General features: G+C 42.5%; 1 protein-coding gene across 3 annotated transcripts in view; it reads left to right on the top strand.

The window, feature by feature from the left end:
- Nucleotides 1–20223, top strand: part of SECISBP2 (SECIS binding protein 2) — a 33651-nt gene that overhangs the window by 2547 nt on the left and 10881 nt on the right. For 2 of the 3 annotated variants that reach the window (XM_080915603.1, XM_080915605.1), the window contains 8 exons: nt 143–389; nt 638–755; nt 2384–2613; nt 7513–7591; nt 11657–11862; nt 16588–16704; nt 18402–18491; nt 19274–19403. In XM_080915603.1, coding sequence (XP_080771729.1) covers nt 143–389; nt 638–755; nt 2384–2613; nt 7513–7591; nt 11657–11862; nt 16588–16704; nt 18402–18491; nt 19274–19403 — 1217 coding nt within the window. The remainder of the gene's footprint in view (nt 1–142; nt 390–637; nt 756–2383; nt 2614–7512; nt 7592–11656; nt 11863–16587; nt 16705–18401; nt 18492–19273; nt 19404–20223) is intronic. The other variant, XM_080915604.1, reaches the window with a different exon arrangement.

Genomic DNA, 20223 nt, shown 5'->3' with positions numbered 1-20223 from the left:
TGTTGATAGGGGAGTTCCCTACCAACTAGTGAAAGTAAATGATTCTTTAAAAAATATTAAAAAGTTTTAATTCGCGTCTCAAAAGTGGTTAATGTCCTTGATTTGTGTTATGAAATCTTCAACTGAAATTTATGCTTTTTAGACAAAAAATGTATCCTGAAGACATGGCTTTCAGAGCCCCTGCTCTTCCAGCACAGTATGTGTCTTCTGAGATAGCGCTGCATCCTTTTGCCTATCCTACTTATGCCCTCGAGTCCGCACAGAGTGTTTGCTCAGTGCCAACCCTGCAGTACGATTACAGCCAAGCACAGTGTCACCCAGGCTTTCGGACAGCAAAGGCCCGAAATGAGCACGTGTGCCCTCCTCAGGAAGCAAAGGGTGTGTTTAAGGTGAGGAAATGCTGTGGGTTTGCAGGATCTCATGTTAGTCATTTGATTGTTCACAGTGTCAGAAGTTAGTGTGTTGTGTGATATCTAAGTGTTGCTTACCTTTTTGTGATAGCCTTTCTACAAATGGTTTGGTCTGTTCTTAAATGTGAGAGTTGTGAGCACTTACGGGTTGTTGTGTTGAAGTTTCATTACCAGTGTGGTGGTAGTTTTCCTATTTCATAGTTGTTTTTTTAAAATCTCTCCTACAGAAAAAATGCTCTGACGAGAGAAGAGCATTCGAAGAGCAAAAGTCAAGCAGCAGAAGGGCTGATGGTGCAGTGCCCTGTGAGGCAAGATCAGCCAGAGGGGCTTGTCACCCGAAATCTGGTAAAGCAGACAAACTCTGGTATAATGCCAGTCTACCCCACTTTCCCAAAACACCACCATTTCTGTGGGCTTACTCATCATGACTGCTCCAAGAAATGTGCCTGGAGCCTGGCCTAGCTGAGGCCATCAGACTAGCTATGGTTTCTACATGTCATTTCCCTAAGGCAGTTGTGTGTATGTGGGAGTAGGGATGGGTTGTTACAGTGTGTGTGTCGAATTGTATACTCAGAGGTTCCTTAGCCTGTTAGAACCATCACATACCATACAGATGATGACCTCAAGCTTCATAGCCACAGTTTTTACACTGAGTGTGTCCATGCTCATTCCTGAACTTGGCCCCTCTTCCTTCTGAGGGGACACTTTAAGTAGCAGACAGATTTAAGTAAAGTTAAAATCTGATGCTAACTGGCACCAGACCTAGCTAGGCAGTCTGGTTACTGGAGACTGCACATACATCTCCCAACTCAAAAATTTCTGTTCCCACCTGGCCGAAAGCTAGGGGTTACCTGGTACCTAAGTTTTTAGTTTTGAGACCAGACCTGACTATTTAGACCAGACTGACCTCGAATTTCCGGGCCTCCTACCTCAGCCTCCTAAGTGCTGGGATTATTGATAGGTGTAGCATTATACTTAAGAAAAGGCATTTCTAATATCTCTTATGCCCTCGAGTCTTTACAGATAGAACTGTTTCATTCCTTTTTTAATGCTTTGTTTTTATTTTATGTGCAGTATTTTTCCTGCATGCATATCTGGGTGAAGGTATCAGATATCCTAGAGTTAGAGGCAGTGGTGAGCTGCCATGTGGGTGCTGGGAGTTGAACCGGGTTTTCTGTAAGACAGCTAAGCAATCTCCCTTCTCTTCAGCCCCCACAAGTATTTCTATAATGATTTACAGCTTTTGTTCTTTTTAGTTATTGCTGTTGTTAGTTTTGTTTTGAGACAGGTTCTTAATGTGTTACTCTTGGTGTCCTGGAACGAACTTTGTAGATCCATCCAGTCCTGAACTCAGAGATTGTCTGCTTCTGCCTCCTAGATAGATAAAACATAAAAGGTGTGCACCAGTACACCCAGCTTACAGCTTTGTGTGTGTGTTTAACTGGGACTGTGAACTCACATGTGTAATTGTATCACATGGTTTTAGACGTTTTTCTGTACTCATAACCCACCTGGCACAAGAAAGTGGAAACTTCAGTGTTAGATGCACTGACTTTGGCCTTAGAACTCTATGAGGGCTTCATGGAACTGCAGTCACTTCACTGTCCATGGCTTGTGGTACGGGAAAGAGGCTGAAATGGTTGTACAGCGGTCTCCACCCACTCTGCTCTTATAGATGGAAGGGGAGTTGATTACTCACAGGAAATCTGTGAGGTTCCCCTGAAGTTTGCCCAGCTCGGATGTGGCCAGCTGTGCAGTGAGGCTTGGCTGTTTTCACAAGCTTCAGTGTTATTCCAGAAATGTCCGTCCCGGTGGATGCCTGTCGTCGTCTAGTGCTGCTATTAAAACCATGAGCAGTAGGAGTGAGTTGTCGACAGCAGTCACGGCACTCATGTCTCTGGAGTTCAGGTTTGAGTGCTAGTGAGCAAGGCTTATTCTGACTTCTACCCCACCTTTTCTTTCTGTAATTACAGATGGTTATCACAAGCGACCTGACCGGAAGTCCAGGATTCTTACAAAAAGTGCATCTACCTCTAAACCCGAATTTGAATTTAGCAGGTTGGACTTTCCTGAACTGCAGAGTCCAAAGAGCAGTAATATGCCAGAGACACAGAAGCAGCCCAGGTGGGGGCCTCTTGGCCCTGCTGCCAGTAACATGTCTCTCCTGGGCGAAGTAGGCAAGCCAGTTGCAGATATGGTAGAGGTGAGTAGGAGGCTGCTCTGTGTTCTCGATGTCTGCACAGGCCTTTGTGTTGTATCACTTTAAACACTTAAAACCTGCTGTGGGCTATGAAGCCCAACCACACTGCTAGGGAAAAGGTAATGGGCAGAGGCCTTGGCTTTGCACCTAGCCAATCAGATGATAACAGAGCGGTACCATCTAGTGTTGCTGTCTGAAAGAGAACCATCTGATGCTTTTAAACCTAGCATGTCAAAGATAAGGGTAGTGAGTGCCTCAGAAGGAAGAGGCTCTGATAGTATCTACTTAAAGCGCCTTATCTAGCACTGCAGCCTCATAACATTTAAAGAGATAGTGGCCGTGACCGTTTGTTGTCCGCTGACCTCCAAACAAGCACTTGCAAAGGTGGCCCTTGCATACCACCTCCCCCACTCACAAATAAGTAAATATGTTGGATTTAGAAACCGAAATAGTAATACTTAAAACTTACCTGATAATACTTTTGAAATGTGTAGGCTTTTTACTTACATCTCTGTCTAATCTCACCATTAACAGTGGATTCAGCACTGGTTACTGCAGCTGTCTCAGTTATAGTCCACCAAGTTAAACCTTTTTTTCCCCCAAGACTGACTCATAATTCTAGAGAATGAAATGTGTTGAATTATTGTGTGAGTTACTCAGCTCTGACCAAGATACCTAACAGAGACAGGGAGGGAAGACTTGTTTGTCCCATAGTTTCAGAGGGTACAGGGCATCATAATGGGAGGAAGGTATAGTAGGATCTGAGGTGGTGGCTTGTTCGCATTGTACGGACAGGAAGCTGCACATCTTAACCAGAAGCTAGTGAAACCCTCAGAAAAGATGACCTATTTTCAACATTTAATTTCTATGTCCTAAAGGCTTCACAGTCCTAAAACAGTCCCACCAAGCTCAGGAAACATGTTCAAACACGTGCACCTCTGGATGGCATTTCAGATCCCAACCATAAGCTAGATCTTTAAAATGTCTTGTAGCAGATTCCTACCAAAGGGAGAGAGACAGCACGGAAGCTGAGAAAAGGGAGAGATAAAGCCACACATCCATTCCCATTCCCCCTTATCAGGAAGGGATTTCCTCTTCCTGCTTTTGCCTCCCTTTTAGGCACCTTATGCAGAGGTCTAAAGGCTCTCTGGTGGCAGATACATGAGAAAACAGGCCATTCTGTTGCATCTCCTATGCGTGGACCCTAATTGTATTATTCCAGTGTTCTAGCAAGGGTATGCACAATAAGGTAGATTACTGGCTGTACCAAAGTCATAATTCAAATCACAGTTCACCTAGATGTGTGGCTGCCTCCAGGGCTTCTCCTGAGTTCTGAAGTGGCTGTTTCATGCTTCTGTACGCACCTGGAAATAGTGCAGAGACTGTGCCAACTGGAACAGAGTAACTGAAGGGACTGACCACTGTCAGGGTCACCTTTACATTGAGTGTTACATATCTAAGCACGTAGTGAAGTTGTTCCCTTAATGAAAGAAGATTTACACAGATTGCTCTACTATCTTGAGTTAGAGTGAGGGCCTTTTAGTCTTCAAAAAAAATAACAAAATTTTTTATTTCATTAATATTTGTAAATGTTGGACTGGAGAGACGACTCAGTGGTTAAGAGCTCTGACTGCTCTTCCAGAGGTCCTGAGTTCAAATCCCAGCAACCACATGGTGGCTCACAACCATCTGTAATGAGATCTGATGCCCTTTTCTGGTGTATCTGAAGACAGATACAGTGTACTCATATATAATAAATACATAAATCTTAAAAAAAATGTTTGTAAATGTTAGGAAAAATTTTTTTAAGTAGTTGTCTGAAATACCATGAAGCACTGTTTGGCACTTAATTTTTTTTTTTTTAAAGATTTCTTTTAAAGTGTATGTGTGTGTGTTTGTGTGTGTGCATGTGAATGATCAGAATGGGGCATATATAAGTACAGATGCATCAGATGCCCAGGAGTTAGAGTTGTGTGTAGTTGTGAGCTCTCTGTGTGGGTGCTGGGAACCCAACTCGGGCTTCCTGCAGTTGCCGTACATAATTTTCACTGCTGAGCCATCTCTTCAGCTGTGCACTGAGCTGGTTTTAAAATAGAACTGCAGGGTGGGAGCTGGCTCAGCGAGGGAAGGCTTGTCATGCCAGAGTGAGGACCTTAGCTTGAATGCCCAGAACCAGTGAAAAGGCCAGACACAGCTCATGTCTGTAACCCCAGGGCTCTCGTGGCGGGTTGCGATACAGAGACAATCACCTAAAGCTCGGACTAGCCAGCTTGGTGTAGGTTCCCAATAGTGAGCAAGAAACCTTATCTCAAAGTTGTTACAGGACAGGAAGCCAAGCCTGAGGTTGTCCTCTGACCTCTCTACATATGTACAATTCCATAGCCTCAGCAACACACAAACAAGATTTTCTAAATTCTTCTAAATAGTGATGATTAATTAATACACAGTAGAAGTAGATGAGAGTTCCCTCAATCAGGGAGTTTGCATTTATGTTCTTAATATTTAACATGTTAAGCTGCTGACAAGTGCTGAGCTGTGGCCCCAGTCCTAGGCTGTGCTTTAACAATTGTAACATAGGTTCCTGACTGCTGAAATAATAAAATGGTAAGAAGATAAATTTGTAAAGTATGTGAATCTAAAAGTCATTTAATGTTAAAAATAATTTAAGGGCTGGAGCTCAGTGGTTTTGAACACTGGTTGCTCTCCGAGAGGACCTGGGTTCAGTTCTCATTACCCACCCAGCATCTCACAACCATTTGTAACTCCGCTTCTAGGAAATCCAGAGCTCTCTCTTGGCTTCTGTGTACACTAGGCATGCAGATGGTTTACAGACATACATGCAGACAAATTACTCATACACATAAATTATAATCATTTAAAATCTATTATCTGCTTAATGCGTCCAAATTAAACATACCCATTTGCTTATTCTGGTATTGCAGTCACGCTGGGGTGTGTTTGGATTTCCTTGCATTCTGCACCATACACCATTGCATGACCCCATTCAGTAGTTGATGAGCCTGCTTCATAGGAGGGCACATACATTTCTTGACTTTGTGGATGTTGCATTGTGATTTGATAGATTCTTTTGTATTTTGGTGTGTGAACATTTATTAGGACCATTGAATTTTAGGGGTTTTTGTTGTTCATCTGGTTCGTTTTTTGTTTTGTTTTGTTAGACAAGATCTGTTGTATAGCTCTGGCTGTCCTGGAACTCACTATGTAGACCAGGAAAACTCACAGAGATTCACCTGTCTCTGCTTTTGAGTGCTAGGATTAAAGCCTTTGCCATCACATCTGAGTGGACTGTTGAGTTTTTTGAATTGTAGAAGTATAGAGATACTTGTAGCTGTCCTTGCCTACTTTGTGGGTTCTTCTTTCTTCCATCCTTCTCCATCCTGTGTCTTCTACCTTCAACCCCCTAACACTAGATAGAAGAGGGAAGGGTAGAGGGCAAAGGAAAGAGTTCCCTGAATACAGTGAAGGATTGGAAAGGGGAGATGTTATCATAGACTTACTGCTGACTAGGGCATTGAGTTCCTTGGTGGTAGTTTGATCTTATTTCTTCTTTGTATATGACTTCTTAACTACCCAGGATTAACAACAACCAAACACAACCCAACAGCAACCCATCACACCTCTCAGAGCCCTGATATTTCTGTACCCTCTGAAGAGTATCCAGATTTACAAACATCACACAATCATAGAAACTATATGGAGCTTGCAAAATTATGTCCCCACCAGAGCATGAGACAAATCATAGTCAGCTGTTGTGGAGAATCTGAAGCAGCCCATAGCCCACACCTGGGATTAAAGCAAAAGCATATTTCCATAATATTTCTGAGTTTTTTAAAGAAACCAGAATTATCACTGCAGATACTGCCCTGAAAAGTTGTATATTGGTTGTGGGGGTGTATAATTTGTTTATTTGGTTTTTCACATTTGTGTATGTGTGGGTAAACGTCACTACATGCAACACTTAAACAGTATATAAAAGTTCCATGTTAAAGTAGTGTGATCCAATTATTGAAACCTATGTGAAATTAACGTATAATGCTTATATTATAGGCAGAAAAGTTGAAAGGCACTGCCTAAGCTGTAGACAGTAGGTGGGTGTTTTTTTTGTTGTTTGTATTACTCTATGTGGAAAGTTTGCTGAAAAAGTCAACTTTTTCTGTTGTGAACTTAGATATTTAGAATTGTGTGTTTGTTTTAGAGACAGGGTTCCTCTATGTATCTTTGGCTCTCTTGGAACTCGCTCTGTAGACCAGGCTGTCCTCCTGCTCTGCCTTCTTGAATGCTGGGATTTGTACCACCACACATAGTTGGGATTTTTAATTAGCATGTTTTTATAGATTTTAAGAATTCAGGGAAAGCTAGGTTTTTTTGTTTTTATTTAATTTAATGATTTCTTTCTGTTTGAAATAGGAAGGAAATAACAGTTTTCCTATCCTCTCCCAGCTTCCATGCCAGCCCACCCTATTGTTTGCTACAATTATGCAACTCCATAGGCATGCCTCTTACCCCTGCATTCCTAATTGACACCTGTGTCACCCTGGGTGGATGATGTCCATCATTGTGTCGTGAAAAGGAGAGTCACTGACTGCCATGACAATCTGTGTTCTCCCTACGTTCTCTCCCCAGCACCCACAGCCTGATTATCTGTCTTCTAGAACATTATAGACTTGGGGTCACGAGTTCTATAGCTGCTTTCACTTGATAATGTACACTGGCCTGTGTTTTCAGTGGTCAGCTTAGTTGTAGGCCGTAACCTTTTCCACAGTGAGTGAGCATCCCCACACCACATTGTCACCTTTGTGTAATTTGGCCATTCTAAAATGTGTATGATTCTGCATTGTTCTAAATGGCTTTTCCTACTGATATCGGATGGGTTCCTTTTAGGGCAGAATGGTGAAGAGGGATCACACTGATGGAGCTGGGACCAGCAGTGCCGCTACCAGTTCCCCTTCATGTACACGAGGTAAGAGTAACCACAGAATGCTGTCTGCTAAGCACATCAGTGCCAGTGTGCTAAAATACTGTTTGTTTTGGAGCTGCCCTTAAGATAGCTAATGGGTTTTGAAAAAGTAGCACCAGTGTTGTATAAGGCACAGAAGCCCATTCATGTCCATGGCTGTGTAAACTGAGAGACCCTATTCTCATCCCAGAACATCTGTATATGTAAGTGATAACTTGATATTTGTATTATTCAAATTTAGACCAAGTTTTAAAACAAATACTACTCCATGCTAGGCCTGTAAGCCCAGCATTTGGGAGTCTGAGGGAAGAGGGTTGATTGCCACAAGTTTAAGGACAGCCTGGTGTACATATAGTTCTGGGACAATGCAGTCTTCACAGTGAGATTCTGTCTTATAAAACAACAGATTCGGGCTGGAGAGATGGCTCAGTAGTTAAGAGCACTGGCTGCTCTTCCAGAGGTCCTGAGTTCAATTCCCAGCAACCACATAGTGACTCATAACCATCTGTAATGAGATCTGATGTCTTTCTCTGGTGTGTCTGAAGACAGCTACAGTGTACTCACATACACAAACAAATCTTAAAAAACAAACAAATATGTGAATGTGTTTTTTAAAAAAACAACAGATTCTCCTCTTAAAAACTACTAAGTGCATTGCATTTTAAACACAGTTTATATATCATATATATATTAAAAAACAACCTTTTTCATAATTAAAAGACTATTTCTAGAGCAACCTTGGCTTACAAGTTCTTGGAAGCATATAGCTGTGTGGGGTGCTTTGTCATTTGGCTCTCCCACTGTTACTGCCTTGCAGCCTTCAGAGCACCTCGGAGTAGCTCCTTAGAGTGAGGAATGAGGGCAGCTACTGGCCTTCTCTCCTGCCAGGAAAATGGCTGTAATTTGGTGGGCTTCCGGGAGCCCCAGGAAGCCAGGTATTCAGAAAGTATTGAGAGGATTCTATTTCTAAGATGGTTACAGAAGCTTATCCTAGCAAAAAGTCCAAAAAAAGTCTTGGTACATGGGTTCTGTGTTCTTGTATTTAATATGATGCACCCCAGGACAAGTTCTTCCCTGCCAAGGCTGTCTCAGAAGCTCTGTAGTGCGGGACAGGCGGCTGACAAGCATTTGTCATCCCTGACTTGATGGATGTCCTTCGGTCTATTGTAGAACTTCATGAGCATCTGAGCAGTGGCTTTAGTGTGCTTATACTATTGTAATGAAGAAAGTTGCCAGTCACTGTGACAGTAAAGGTCTACAGATTCTTGACTTCTGCTGTTAAAAGCACAGAGCAGGGTTAGTAGACTGAAAGTGGATTTTCAATCTTTAATCCTGTGTTTGCCATATGGATATTGTATGGGTTGTTGTTGTTTGACAGACGCTTATTTGCCTGCCCATCTTTGTCTTCCAAATTAAGGAACTTAGGCAAATAATTAACTTAAGAATTGAAGAAGTGGCTGAGCATGCATTCTTCTAGAAGAAAAATGAGTAGAGTCAATACTGTAGTTCTGAGGTAGTGTTAGACAGTGAATGCTGTAGTGTTAGACAGTGAATGCTGTAGTGTTAGACAGTCGGTGAATGCTGTAGTGTTAGGCAGTCAGTGGATGCTGGAGTGTTAGTCAGTGAATGCTGTTGCATTAGACAGTCAGTGAATGCTGTTGTGTTAAGCAGTCAGTGGATGCTGTAGTATTAGTGGATGCTGTAGTGTTAGGCAGTCAGTGGATGCTGGAGTGTTAGTCAGTGAATGCTGTTGCGTTAGACAGTCAGTGAATGCTGTAGTGTTAAGCAGTCAGTGGATGCTGTAGTGTTAGTGGATGCTGTAGTGTTAGGCAGTCAGTGAGTGCTGTAGTGTTAGTCAGTGAATGCTGTAGTGTTAGGCAGTCAGTGGATACTGTAGTGTTAGTGAATGCTCTAGTATTAGTCAGTTAGTGAATGCTGTAGTGTTAGACAGTAAATGCTGTACTGTTAGGCAGTCAGTGGATACTGTAGTTCTAGGGGTGTTCTAATTGGTAGATACACTGTAGTCTCCCAAGATTGTATTCTAGATACTGTCTTTTTTTGTTTGTTTTTCTGTTTTGTTTGTTTGGTTTGGTTTCTCAAGACAAGGTTACTTTGTGTAGCCTTGGCTTTTCTGGAACACGCTGTAGACCTGCCTCTATCTCCCAAGTGCTGGGATTAAAGGTATGTGTCACTACCACTACCACCTGTTGTGGTAAATAATCTCGATCGGGGGTTTCTATCCCACCTTTGGTTAGTCAATTTCCAGATAAAAGATGTACAACTTTTATTTATAATAGCCTAAATCAGCACTAAAGCTGGCCAAATATTTACCCTCTAAACTGTTATGTTTACTTTCCTATCACTAACTCCAAGTTATAACTTGCTATGTTCCATCTGGGCTGCTCTTAACTACAATTGACTAGCCCTCACGGCCATGGTTTTATGATTCACTTACCTATCCCATAGCATCTCTCTTCTCTCTACCTTATCTCTTCTTCCTCATGGTCCCTGCCTCTGACCCCAAGCCTGGGAACCAAAACACCCCACCTATCTCCTGCCCAGATATAGATTGTCTACATCCAGATTCTCTCATTCCTGGGGTGATGTTGAGATCAAAGGCATAAATACAACCTGGGGCCAGTTTTTTTGAACATTACAACACATAGCAAAAGACTGAACCTCAACAATTCTTCTTTTTAGTTTAATAAAGGCCTCTTTTTTTCAGATATAGATTTAATACAATTATTATTTATTAAGACAGAGTTTTTCTTGGGTAAAAGCAGAACAGCTCTGCCCCAACCACAACTCTAGGTCCTAACATTAACCAGCAGAATTTATCTTTCTTAGGGTAAATGCTTTGTGGCAACAGAAAAGCATAATTTTCTAATTTGAAATTATAACAGAAATTATAAACATACCTTATAAATATACCCACAATCCCCTTTCTCATTAACTAAATTTAATATTGATACATATTTTTATATTTATTTATTTTTATGTATATGAGTACACTGTAGCTGTCAGACACACCAGAAGAGGGCATCAGATCAGATGGTTGTGAGTCACCGTGTGGTTGCTGGGAATTGAACTCAGGACCTTGGAAAGAGCAGTCAGTGCTCTTAACTGCTGAGCCATCTCTCTAGCCCAACAACCATTATTTTTTAAATTACTAATGACATTTCTACTTTCTGCCTGCCTCTGTCTCCTATGTTTGCTGTTAGATACATCAGATACAGTGTTCTGCCTGGCCATGCCTCCGTCCCTTAGTTTACAGGGAGGGGTGTTTAGGCCTTCCACATTTAGCAGCCAGCCTGACATGAACACAGAGCTTTAATTCCCATAGAACAGGATTAGGCTGATTTACCATGCCAAGCTTGGGAGAACCTGAAGTGGCTTATCGGGCAGCTGTGGTCTCCAGGAAGTCTCCATGTGTTTTACTGTCTGCTGCTATATTGACTGCATTCAGCCCATGTGTAAGCTGGAACCTAGTTCCCCCCCCTAGGCTCCTCTGCCTTGGGAGAAGCCCCAGCTTCTGTGTTCTGCTTTTAAATTTAATAGGTGCTTTATGCCATTTTGTTGGAAGGTGGGGCCCAGTTCTTACTCCCAGACCCATGGTTCTAGAAATAAGACTCAGACTCAAAATGTATTTTAAATACCTTGGCTCTATAGCTAAGATCTTCTCTGACTAGAATTATAACTTAATATAACATATTTATTTTAACCTACATTCTGGCATGTGGCTGGCTACCTGTGCTCCGGTATCATGCATCTCTCCTCTCACATCCTCCCAGGTGCATTTCCCACCTGGCTCTATCCCAGAATTCTTTCTCCTCCCAGATGTTTCACCTGTATTTCCTGCCTAAGCTGTAGGCCATGGGCTCTTTAACTGACAGGTGTTCTATCCATACAGTACACAAGACATTCTCTCTACAATCACCACCCAACTGATACAGTCATTTTCGTTATTCTGTGAATAAAATAATAGTTATCATAGGAAGTGCATGTTTGAATAATCAAGGAACTCTAGTTTACTGTTGAGATTGTTCAGTAATTATGATTATCTTTAAGCAGAGTTGTCTTGGACACCAATGGGTTATGTTGTTCGGCAGACAGTGTCTTCAGATTCAGCAGCAGCAACTGAAAATGTTACTTCCACGATAAACCTGAAGAAGACTACTTCACCAACTGAGGCTAAGAATGTTAGTGTGACCTCTGAGGCTTTATCTTCAGATCTTTCCTACACCAGGGAAAAGCGTGTTCATCCTGCTCCTAAGGTATGCGTCACTAGGTCAGGGATGTGTCTGGGTGTAGTGGCAAAAACTGTAATTCAGCACTTGGCAGGCTGAGACAGGAGGATTGTAAACTCTAGGCTAGCCTGGGCCACCTAGTGAATCCTTAAAAATAGTTAAGATGGTTAAATGTTGTAGGTTGGGAAAAGAATGGGCAGTTAGTGCTTAATAGTGACAGACTTGAGAAAACTCTGGAGTTACCTGGAAACATTAATGTAGAGTGTATAGATGTAATGCCACGGACCTATGCACTTAAGCGTGTTGGATGGTAGTTCATGTTACATGTAGTGTACACGGTAGGAGAAAAGGGGCAGCGAGGCATGCCTCCATGTTGAATATATGGACCTGCTTTGCCCCATCTGGGCACCATCCTCCTGAGTCCTCGCTGAGAGTGCAGTCTGCCCAACACCAACCGGCAGGAGTGTGCTGTCCTTGGACCGTGACAAAAGACTGGGATGTTAGTCAGGAAATGAGAGCGCTCTTCTGTGTGAGAGGACTGCAGCTGGGCCGAGTGTTTGCATCTGTATTTCCTGTGAGCCAGAGCCAGAGACGAGAGCATCCTCATCCCTTGTGCATGCCAGTGCGCTGCAGGACTCTCAGCTCTTTGAAGAAAAGATGCTTCTCTAAGTTTCTGCTCTGATAATGTATTTGATGATCTTTTTCCTTCAGGTTTTTTTCAGTTTCACTTAAATAACTGTACCTGACTGAAGTAATGGTAGTTAAAGAGTTGAATTTCAAATTTTAATCACATGATATTAATTTTAGTTTACCTATTACAATATAGGATTTCAGAGTAGATTTCTTCCTCCTTAAATTTATGCAATTTTTTAAAGATTCATTTTGTTTTGTTGTGAAGTAGGGGTCACACATGGCAGTTCAGGGTGGCCTGGAACTCACATCAGTCTTTTTCTTTTTGGCCCTCACCTGAGTACAGTGGGAAAGGAGCCTTCTGTCTGGTGAGTGTAGCTTCCAGGATACCAGCCAATCCAGTTTCTTAATGCAGGATAAGGGGTCTGTGTCCTATAAATTACCAGGTTTTTCAAAAGTAAGCTTCCGTTTGTTTGTTTGTTTAAGGAAGGAATGAAGGAGGGGTTTGCTTTGTCTCAGAGCTTGAGGGCACATCTGGTGGCCAGATGGATAGGTGGCTGCCTGGTCTTGTATTCTCAGTGAGGAAATACACAGGAGTGAATCTGTTTCAGAATATTTAGAATAATCGCTGTGCACGTGTGTAATCCCCACACTTAGGAGTCAGAGGCACTTGATTTTTGTGAGCTTGAGGACAGCCACATAGTGAGTTACAGGACAGTCAGAGTTACAGTGAAACCCTGCCTCAGAAGAAAGAAAGGAACCAAACAAAAAGTATTCTTGAAAAATTGTAATAAAAGTTAAGCACCATTTTTGACAAACATGACAGCTGATAGAACCCCAGCTCTTCGGAGGCAGAACGGGTGGGGTAAATACCTGGTAAATTCCAGAGGCCTAGTGGGGTGCTTTGCATCCTGTGGCTGGGACAGTAATACTTTGAATGATGCACCTTCTTCTCTTTGTGAAATCATCCTGTGCAAATTCGTGTTACTGTTCGAGTCTGGTCTGAGTGTCGTTCCATACCTCTTTGAATTCTTTTAGATTTCACTTATTTTTTTCAGTTTGGTCTTGGGATTGGACCCGGGCCAAGGCCCTTGTCTGTAGTTCTTCATTTTCACCCTCCAGAGAAGGTAGCATTAGTATATTAGTATATTTCATGCTGTAGGCTCCAGAAAATAAACAAGTTAAGAAGAGGTTTTGGGGGGGCTGGAAAGATGGCTCAATGGTTAAGAGCACTGACTGCTCCTCCAAAGGTCCTGGGTTCAATCCCAGCAACCACATGATACAATAAATAAATCTTTAGAAAATACGTTTTTAAAAAAGAAGATGAGGTTTTATTGTTTTTCAGTGTACTAGCTTGTTTTGTGTGTCAACTTGACACAAGCTGGAGTTATTACAAAGGAGCCTCAGTTGAGGAAATGCCTCCATGAGATCCAGCTGTAAGGCATTTTCTCAACTAGTGATCAAGGGGGGAGGGCCAGCCCATTGTGGGTGGTACCATCCCCGGGCTGGTAGACCTGGGTTCTGTAAGAAAGCAGGCTGAGCAAGCCATGGGAAACAAACATGGAAGTAAGTAACATCCTTCCATGGCCTCTGCATCAGCTCCTGCTTCCTGACCTGCTTGAGTTCCAGTCCTGACTTCCTTTGGTGATGAATATCGATATGGAAGTGTAAGCTGAATAAACCCTTAACTTCCCAACTTGTTTCTTGGTCATGATGTTTGTGCAAGAATTGAAACCCTGACTAAAACAAATTGGTACCAGCATAGTGGGGTATTCCTGTGACAACTTGACCATATTTCGGGGAGGACTATGGAAGGACTTTGAAACTTTGGGCTAGAAGAGCCATTGGGTGTTAAGAGCTCTGTGGAATGTTCTGTAGAAACTTGGAAGATAACGTTGAGAACAGTGCAGAAGATGGAGGCCTGGCTTGTGAAATTTCAGAGGAAAGATTAAAGACTTATCAGGGCCATTGCTGTTTTGATTGTGAAGATTCTGTGGTTTTGGTTAGCTGGAGCTGAAGAATCAGCTGTGATTAACAAGATACCAGAACTACTAAAGTGAAACTTTTGCACTACTAGGACTATTGATGCTGGTCAGCTGGAGCTAAGAAATTAGTGGTAATTAAGAAGAGAACAGCATCACTGAGGTGAAATTTTCTGGGAAGTGTTTTCTGAAAGCACAAAGAGGCTATGCTCAGAGATAGCCAAGGTTGTTGTGGGCTGAACTTGGTAATGTGGAAGAGTCACCCAGGTGGTACTGGTTTTGAAGGAATGAAGGGGTCATGAAGAGCAGCTGAGGTTGGGCACCGTGAGCGGCCATGGAAGGCCATTGGTGAAGGTGCAGTTTTCCAGGACTGAAAAGGACATGCAAATGAGTTGAGGCTTAGCACCATGAAAACCACCTATGAGAGGCTATTTGTGAAAGTGCAGTCCAGTTGCAGCAGAAGACAGTAAGTAGTGTTTCAGTGGTGCCAGTACCATGGGATGACCACCAAAACCAGCAGCAGTGGAGAACAGGCAGCTGGAGCCTAGAAGATAAGGTGTGTGCTACAAAGGGTAGAACTGAAGAAGTGACCCAAGCCCTTGGAGCAGCCCAGAAGTTCATGAGTAGACTCCAGACATAAGACAGAGTTTGATTTTGATTGTGAATGTCACCTGATATTTTTCCCTCTTGAAGGAAAATAGCATTTTACTGGAGCCCATAGTTAAGAGACTTTGAATTGTAAAAAGACTTTGGATTTCAAACAAGACTGAATATTTTTAAAGGATTGAAACTTTAACATATAAGAATTTGTAAAGAATGTGGGACTTTTAAAGTTATTTATATTTTGGGGATAAATAAGAAAGTAAGGGTTGAGGCTTAATAGTGATGTGTTTGTGTGTCAAGTTGACAAGGGTTGAATTGTTCTGGCTGGTTTTGTGTCAACTTGACATGAGCTGGAGTTACCACAAAGGAGCCTCCCTTGAGGAAATGTCTCCATGAGATCCAGCTGTAAGGCATTTTCTCAACTAGTGATCAAGGGGGGAGAGCCCAGCCCACTGTGGGTGGTGCCATCCCTGGGCTGGTAGACCTGGGTTCTATAAGAAAGCAGGCTGAGCAAGCCAGGGGAAGCAACCCAGTAAGCAACATCCATGATGTTGTACAAGAATAGAAACCCTGACTAAGACACTGAGTTTTATTTTACATTTGTATCCTCCCTCCTTGGGGATGGGGAATCAGCTTGGGGCACATGCACTGCATCAAGTTACAGCCCAGACCTTTATATAATTCAACAAGCAAACCAGAATTGGTATTTTTACAGTCCTTTAAAAACTGGACTTTATTACTTAAACATTGCAGGAAGTCTTTGGGTTAGTAAGGTTGCTCATTCTTTCTATAGCTACCAAGCATTTTACTCCTGCTGGGAACTCTGCTGGGACAGAGCAGTTCCAACACCATAAGCATCCCAGTGCTGATAGACTTCAGTCTGATGGAAAAAGGATGAAAGGAGGAATGTATGCAGACACAGTGTAGTCGTCAGTGCTCCCAGGAGAAAGCTGAGAAAGTCATCAAATAGATGGAGGAGGAGCCTAGAAATGAGCGGAGTCAGGCAGAATGACCAGTCCATGCATAAGTAGTAAGTAGAAGCCCATCAGCCTCAGGTGAGAGCAGCAGCTTTAGGAGCCTGTGGAAGTGGTGGTCAGCCAGCAGGTCAGTGTGGGATTTGTTTAAGGCTCCTGGGAGTTTGATGCCCATGTAGATGAGGGGAACCCACTTTGTGCTGGCAAGAACAGCACACGTGAATGTGGGCAGCACCGTGATAGTCTGACCCTCTGAAGGTGCTCACCTCAGTAATGTCCAGGTCCAGAGTCTCCAGAAAAGCAGTACACTTGGCTGTTTTAATTTTGTTCTGACATAGGTCACAGAGTCTATTAGATACTGTAATATCCCACAGTTTTTTCTTTTTTGTGTATGAGTTTTGTATCTGTATGTATAGCTGCAGACCAGAGGAGGGATCAGATCCGATCCTATTACAGATGGTTGTGAGCTATCATATTGTTGCTAAGAATTGAACTCAGGACCTCTGGAAGAATAGCTAACATTGAACCATATCTCCAGACCCTTTCTTTGTGTTTTTATCTAGGCCAAAGCATCACAAGTACTTGAACAAAACGAAAGCTCCAAAAAGAATAAGAAAAAGAAAGAAAAGTCTAAATCAAGTTATGAAGCCCTGATGGTTCAGGAGCCACCGAGGATTGAAGTATGTGTATTTACTTATGAGCTTTGTGTGGTAAAAGTGTGGGGTTTTCTCAGACATGGGAAATCTGTGATGCCCTCCTTAGCAAACCTTTTCACCCCAGCACGGTAGTACAAGCTTGTGCTCTCAGCAACTGGGAGGCAGAGGCAGGAGGATTGGGACCTGAAAGTCATCCTTAACCCCACAGAGTTGGAAGAGAGAGGATGGCTGGGGCTACTTGAGAACTGTCAACAGGACGAACACACTGTCCTCCTGTTCGCAGGCTGTCTTCTGTGGGCTCTGGGTAAGCTCATGAGCAGGCAGACGCTGGAGGGAACTGGCTAGAGTTTAACAGTCGCTTTTCCATGCTGCTCCTCCCCCGCCCCCCCATCCTGCTCTGCGACGTGTTCCTCACTTTTCAGTGCCAGCCTTCACAGAGCTGCCTTTTCTTGTCAAGTATCTTGTGAAACTACACTATTAAAGAGAAGTGTAGAGCTCCATAGGTTTCTTGTAGGCCTCAGGCAGAAGAATCTGTGTAATAACTTCTAGAAATGTTCATTGTTGTCCTAAGATTCCTATAGTCATGTTCACATACACTAAAGAGCCAATGTGGGATTTGACTGTTCTTCACACTAGTCTGTTTATCCTTTTCACACTTCTATACCAGACCTGGGAGCCTTGCTGTTTGTACAGGCACAAGATCTCCCAGGGGAACTGAGTAGGCCATTCCCATAGATCTGGAAAGGTCATTCCCAGGAGTTTTGAAACATTCCAGAATAACAGGTGTAGAACAAAATGTTGTAGTTAGGCCAGTGAACTGGTCATTCTTCTGCCTTTTAATTCCCATGTGACTTTGCTGCAAAGTACTCAAAATGCTGACAAATTTCCAACAAAATGATGTAAGATAATTTTAAGTGATTTTAAACTGTTTTTAGCAGGTTTATTGCCTTTGTCTGTTTATCATTCTGTTTGGCATAAATTCCAGAATATTTATATCTGTTGATTATGGCTTTCTAGGTTTCTGTGTTGAAAACATGAGTCTTTTAAAGGACAAGATTTTTATTTATTTTTTGTTGCTGTCTTCAGACACACCAAAATAGGGCATCGAATCACCATTACAGATGGTTGTGAGCCACCATGTTATTGTTAGGATTTGAACTCGGGACATCTGGAGGAGCAGTCAGTGCTCTTAACCTCTGAGCCATTTTTCCAGCCCAGGGCAAGATTTTTGATAAAACTCATGATAAGGAAGTATGGTGGGTACTGGGTACTCCTGCAGGACCTAGGTCCTGGGCAGCAATTCCTCTCTATCTGGACAGTAGTGTTAGAACTGTGATCTTGGGACTGGAGTGATGGCTCAATGGTTAAGAGCACTGGCTGCTCTTCCCAAGGTCCTCAGTTCAATTCCCAGCAACCACATGGTGGCTCACAACCATCTGTAATGGGATCTGATGCCCTCTAATGATGTGTCTGAAGATAGCAACAGTGTACTCATATAAATAAAATAAATCTTTAAAAAAAAAAAAAAAACTGTGATCTTAAAATTTGTTCCAAGAGTTAGTTAAAGCCAAAACTTCCATGGTAGCATTTTGAAGATGTTGTGTATAATCACCTTTGAGAAGTTTTGTGGATCTTACTAGAAAAAGGTGTGAATCAGGGAAAGCCTGTGTGCAGCTGCTGTCACCCATGTAGGAAGTTGACAGTGTGCTTTCTTTCCTTAGGATGCTGAGGAATTCCCCAACCTATTAGTTGCATCTGAAAGAAGACACAGAGGGGAGTCACCAAAACTTCACAGTAAACAGCAGACACAGGTCAGTTTAAGACTGGGACCACTGTTGCTTTTGGTGTAACTGTTCTGGTACACAAACTAGAGAGAATCTGCTCTCCCGATGTCTTTGCGTAGGGATTTCTTTTGCCATATTCTTGCAGAGAGAACTACTGAGTCACTATTAAGCTGAAGCAGTGTGTCCCTTTTGTCATTAGACCTGGTAGATTGTCAGGAGGGGGACAAACTGCCTAGAACTAAAGAATGGAGCACACTCTCCTATTCAGCCCAGGTGCACTAAGCCAAGGCAGGCCATGGTTCTAACCAGAAAAATGTGTAGTTTAGGGCTTTTATTTGTGTGTGTGTGTGTGTGTGTGTGTGTGTGTGTGTGTGTGTGTCTGTGTGTCTGTGTGTGTCTGTGTGTGTTTGTGTGTGTGTTGTTTGTTTTCCAACATGGTCTCACACTGGCGCTCAGGCTGGCTTTGAAATTGAAACAGTTCTTTTTCTCATCCTTGTAATGGTTGGGCTACAGGGGATGCCTCCATTCCCATCTTCAGACTCCTGTAGCCAAAGAGTTCATGTAAGATTTGATCTTGTACCTGTCAGTATATGCTGTTAATTCACAGTGAAGATGCAGATAGAAACGGAGAGGAATAACCAACCACAGTAATGAGGGCAGATAATGTGAACTTTTAATTACTTTGACTTAATAAAGCAATTTTTGTAGTCTTTTAATCTGTCCATTTTATCTTTTTATTTTTGCAAAATATAAATCTTGGTGTATAAAATACAGTATTCGGAGTAAGCTTGCGAATTTGTACTTTGTAGAATGATTTTAAAACTAGTGGAAAGAAGAGCCAGATTCCAGTGCAGCTGGACCTGGGGGGCATGCTGGCCGCACTGGAGAAGCAGCAGCATGCCCCGCACGCCAAGTCATCCTCCAGACCTGTCGTCTCAGGTGGGCATCTGTCACCTTAGCAAGGGCTCAGAACTGCTCCCCAGAGGCTGTTTCTAAATACTTTCTTCCTTGTGAAAGTTATGTATCACCACCACAGAGGGTGCTGGGATAAACTTGAACACAGTGAAGGAGAATTGAAAACTCTAGAAATTAACCTGAACATTTGTGTCAGTTGATTATTTTCAGAAGTACCAAGTTCATTAGAAAACAGAAAATGCTCTTGAGAAAGACACTGGGATAATGTGGTGCAGAAGAGCAGAGTCTACTCACCCCATAGATGGAAACAAACTCAGTTCTAAGCCAGGGCAACATGGTGAGAGTCTTGTCCCAAAAACATCTCAAATATATTTCAATATGATCTGTAAGAATTAATAACTGAGTTCCAGAATGGTAAAGGTTATACAGAGAAACCTGTCTTGAAAAACAAAAAGAATCAAGAACTATCTTATTTAAAGTTAAGAGGTGTCCCTACTTGGCCTCCTGTGGGTTGTAGGACTGAGACTCATTCTGTCAGGTTTGCACTGGCTGACCATTTGCTGGACCAATTATTCTTTGTATGATGTTGAGATTCTGTGACAGAAAATCTTGTAAGGTGCTATTTCCTCAGGGCCTTTGCTATATTCTGCATGTATGGATTTCCCTTGTGTGGGTGGATGGGGTAATGTTTTAGTTACTGTTCTGTTGCTGGGAAGAGACACTTTGACCAAGTCAACTCTTATAAAAGGAAGTATTTAATTGGGGCCCCTCTCAGAGTTTTAGAGGGCTAGTCCATAATGCTTGTAGGGAAACAGACATAGCATGGTGCTGGAGCAGTGGCTGA

The sequence above is a fragment of the Micromys minutus genome (genome assembly GCF_963924665.1).
Source record: "Micromys minutus genome assembly, chromosome: 1".
Taxonomy (NCBI): Eukaryota; Metazoa; Chordata; class Mammalia; order Rodentia; family Muridae; genus Micromys; species Micromys minutus.
Note: the sequence above shows the minus strand (reverse complement) of the source record. Positions and strands in the feature narration are given on the sequence as shown.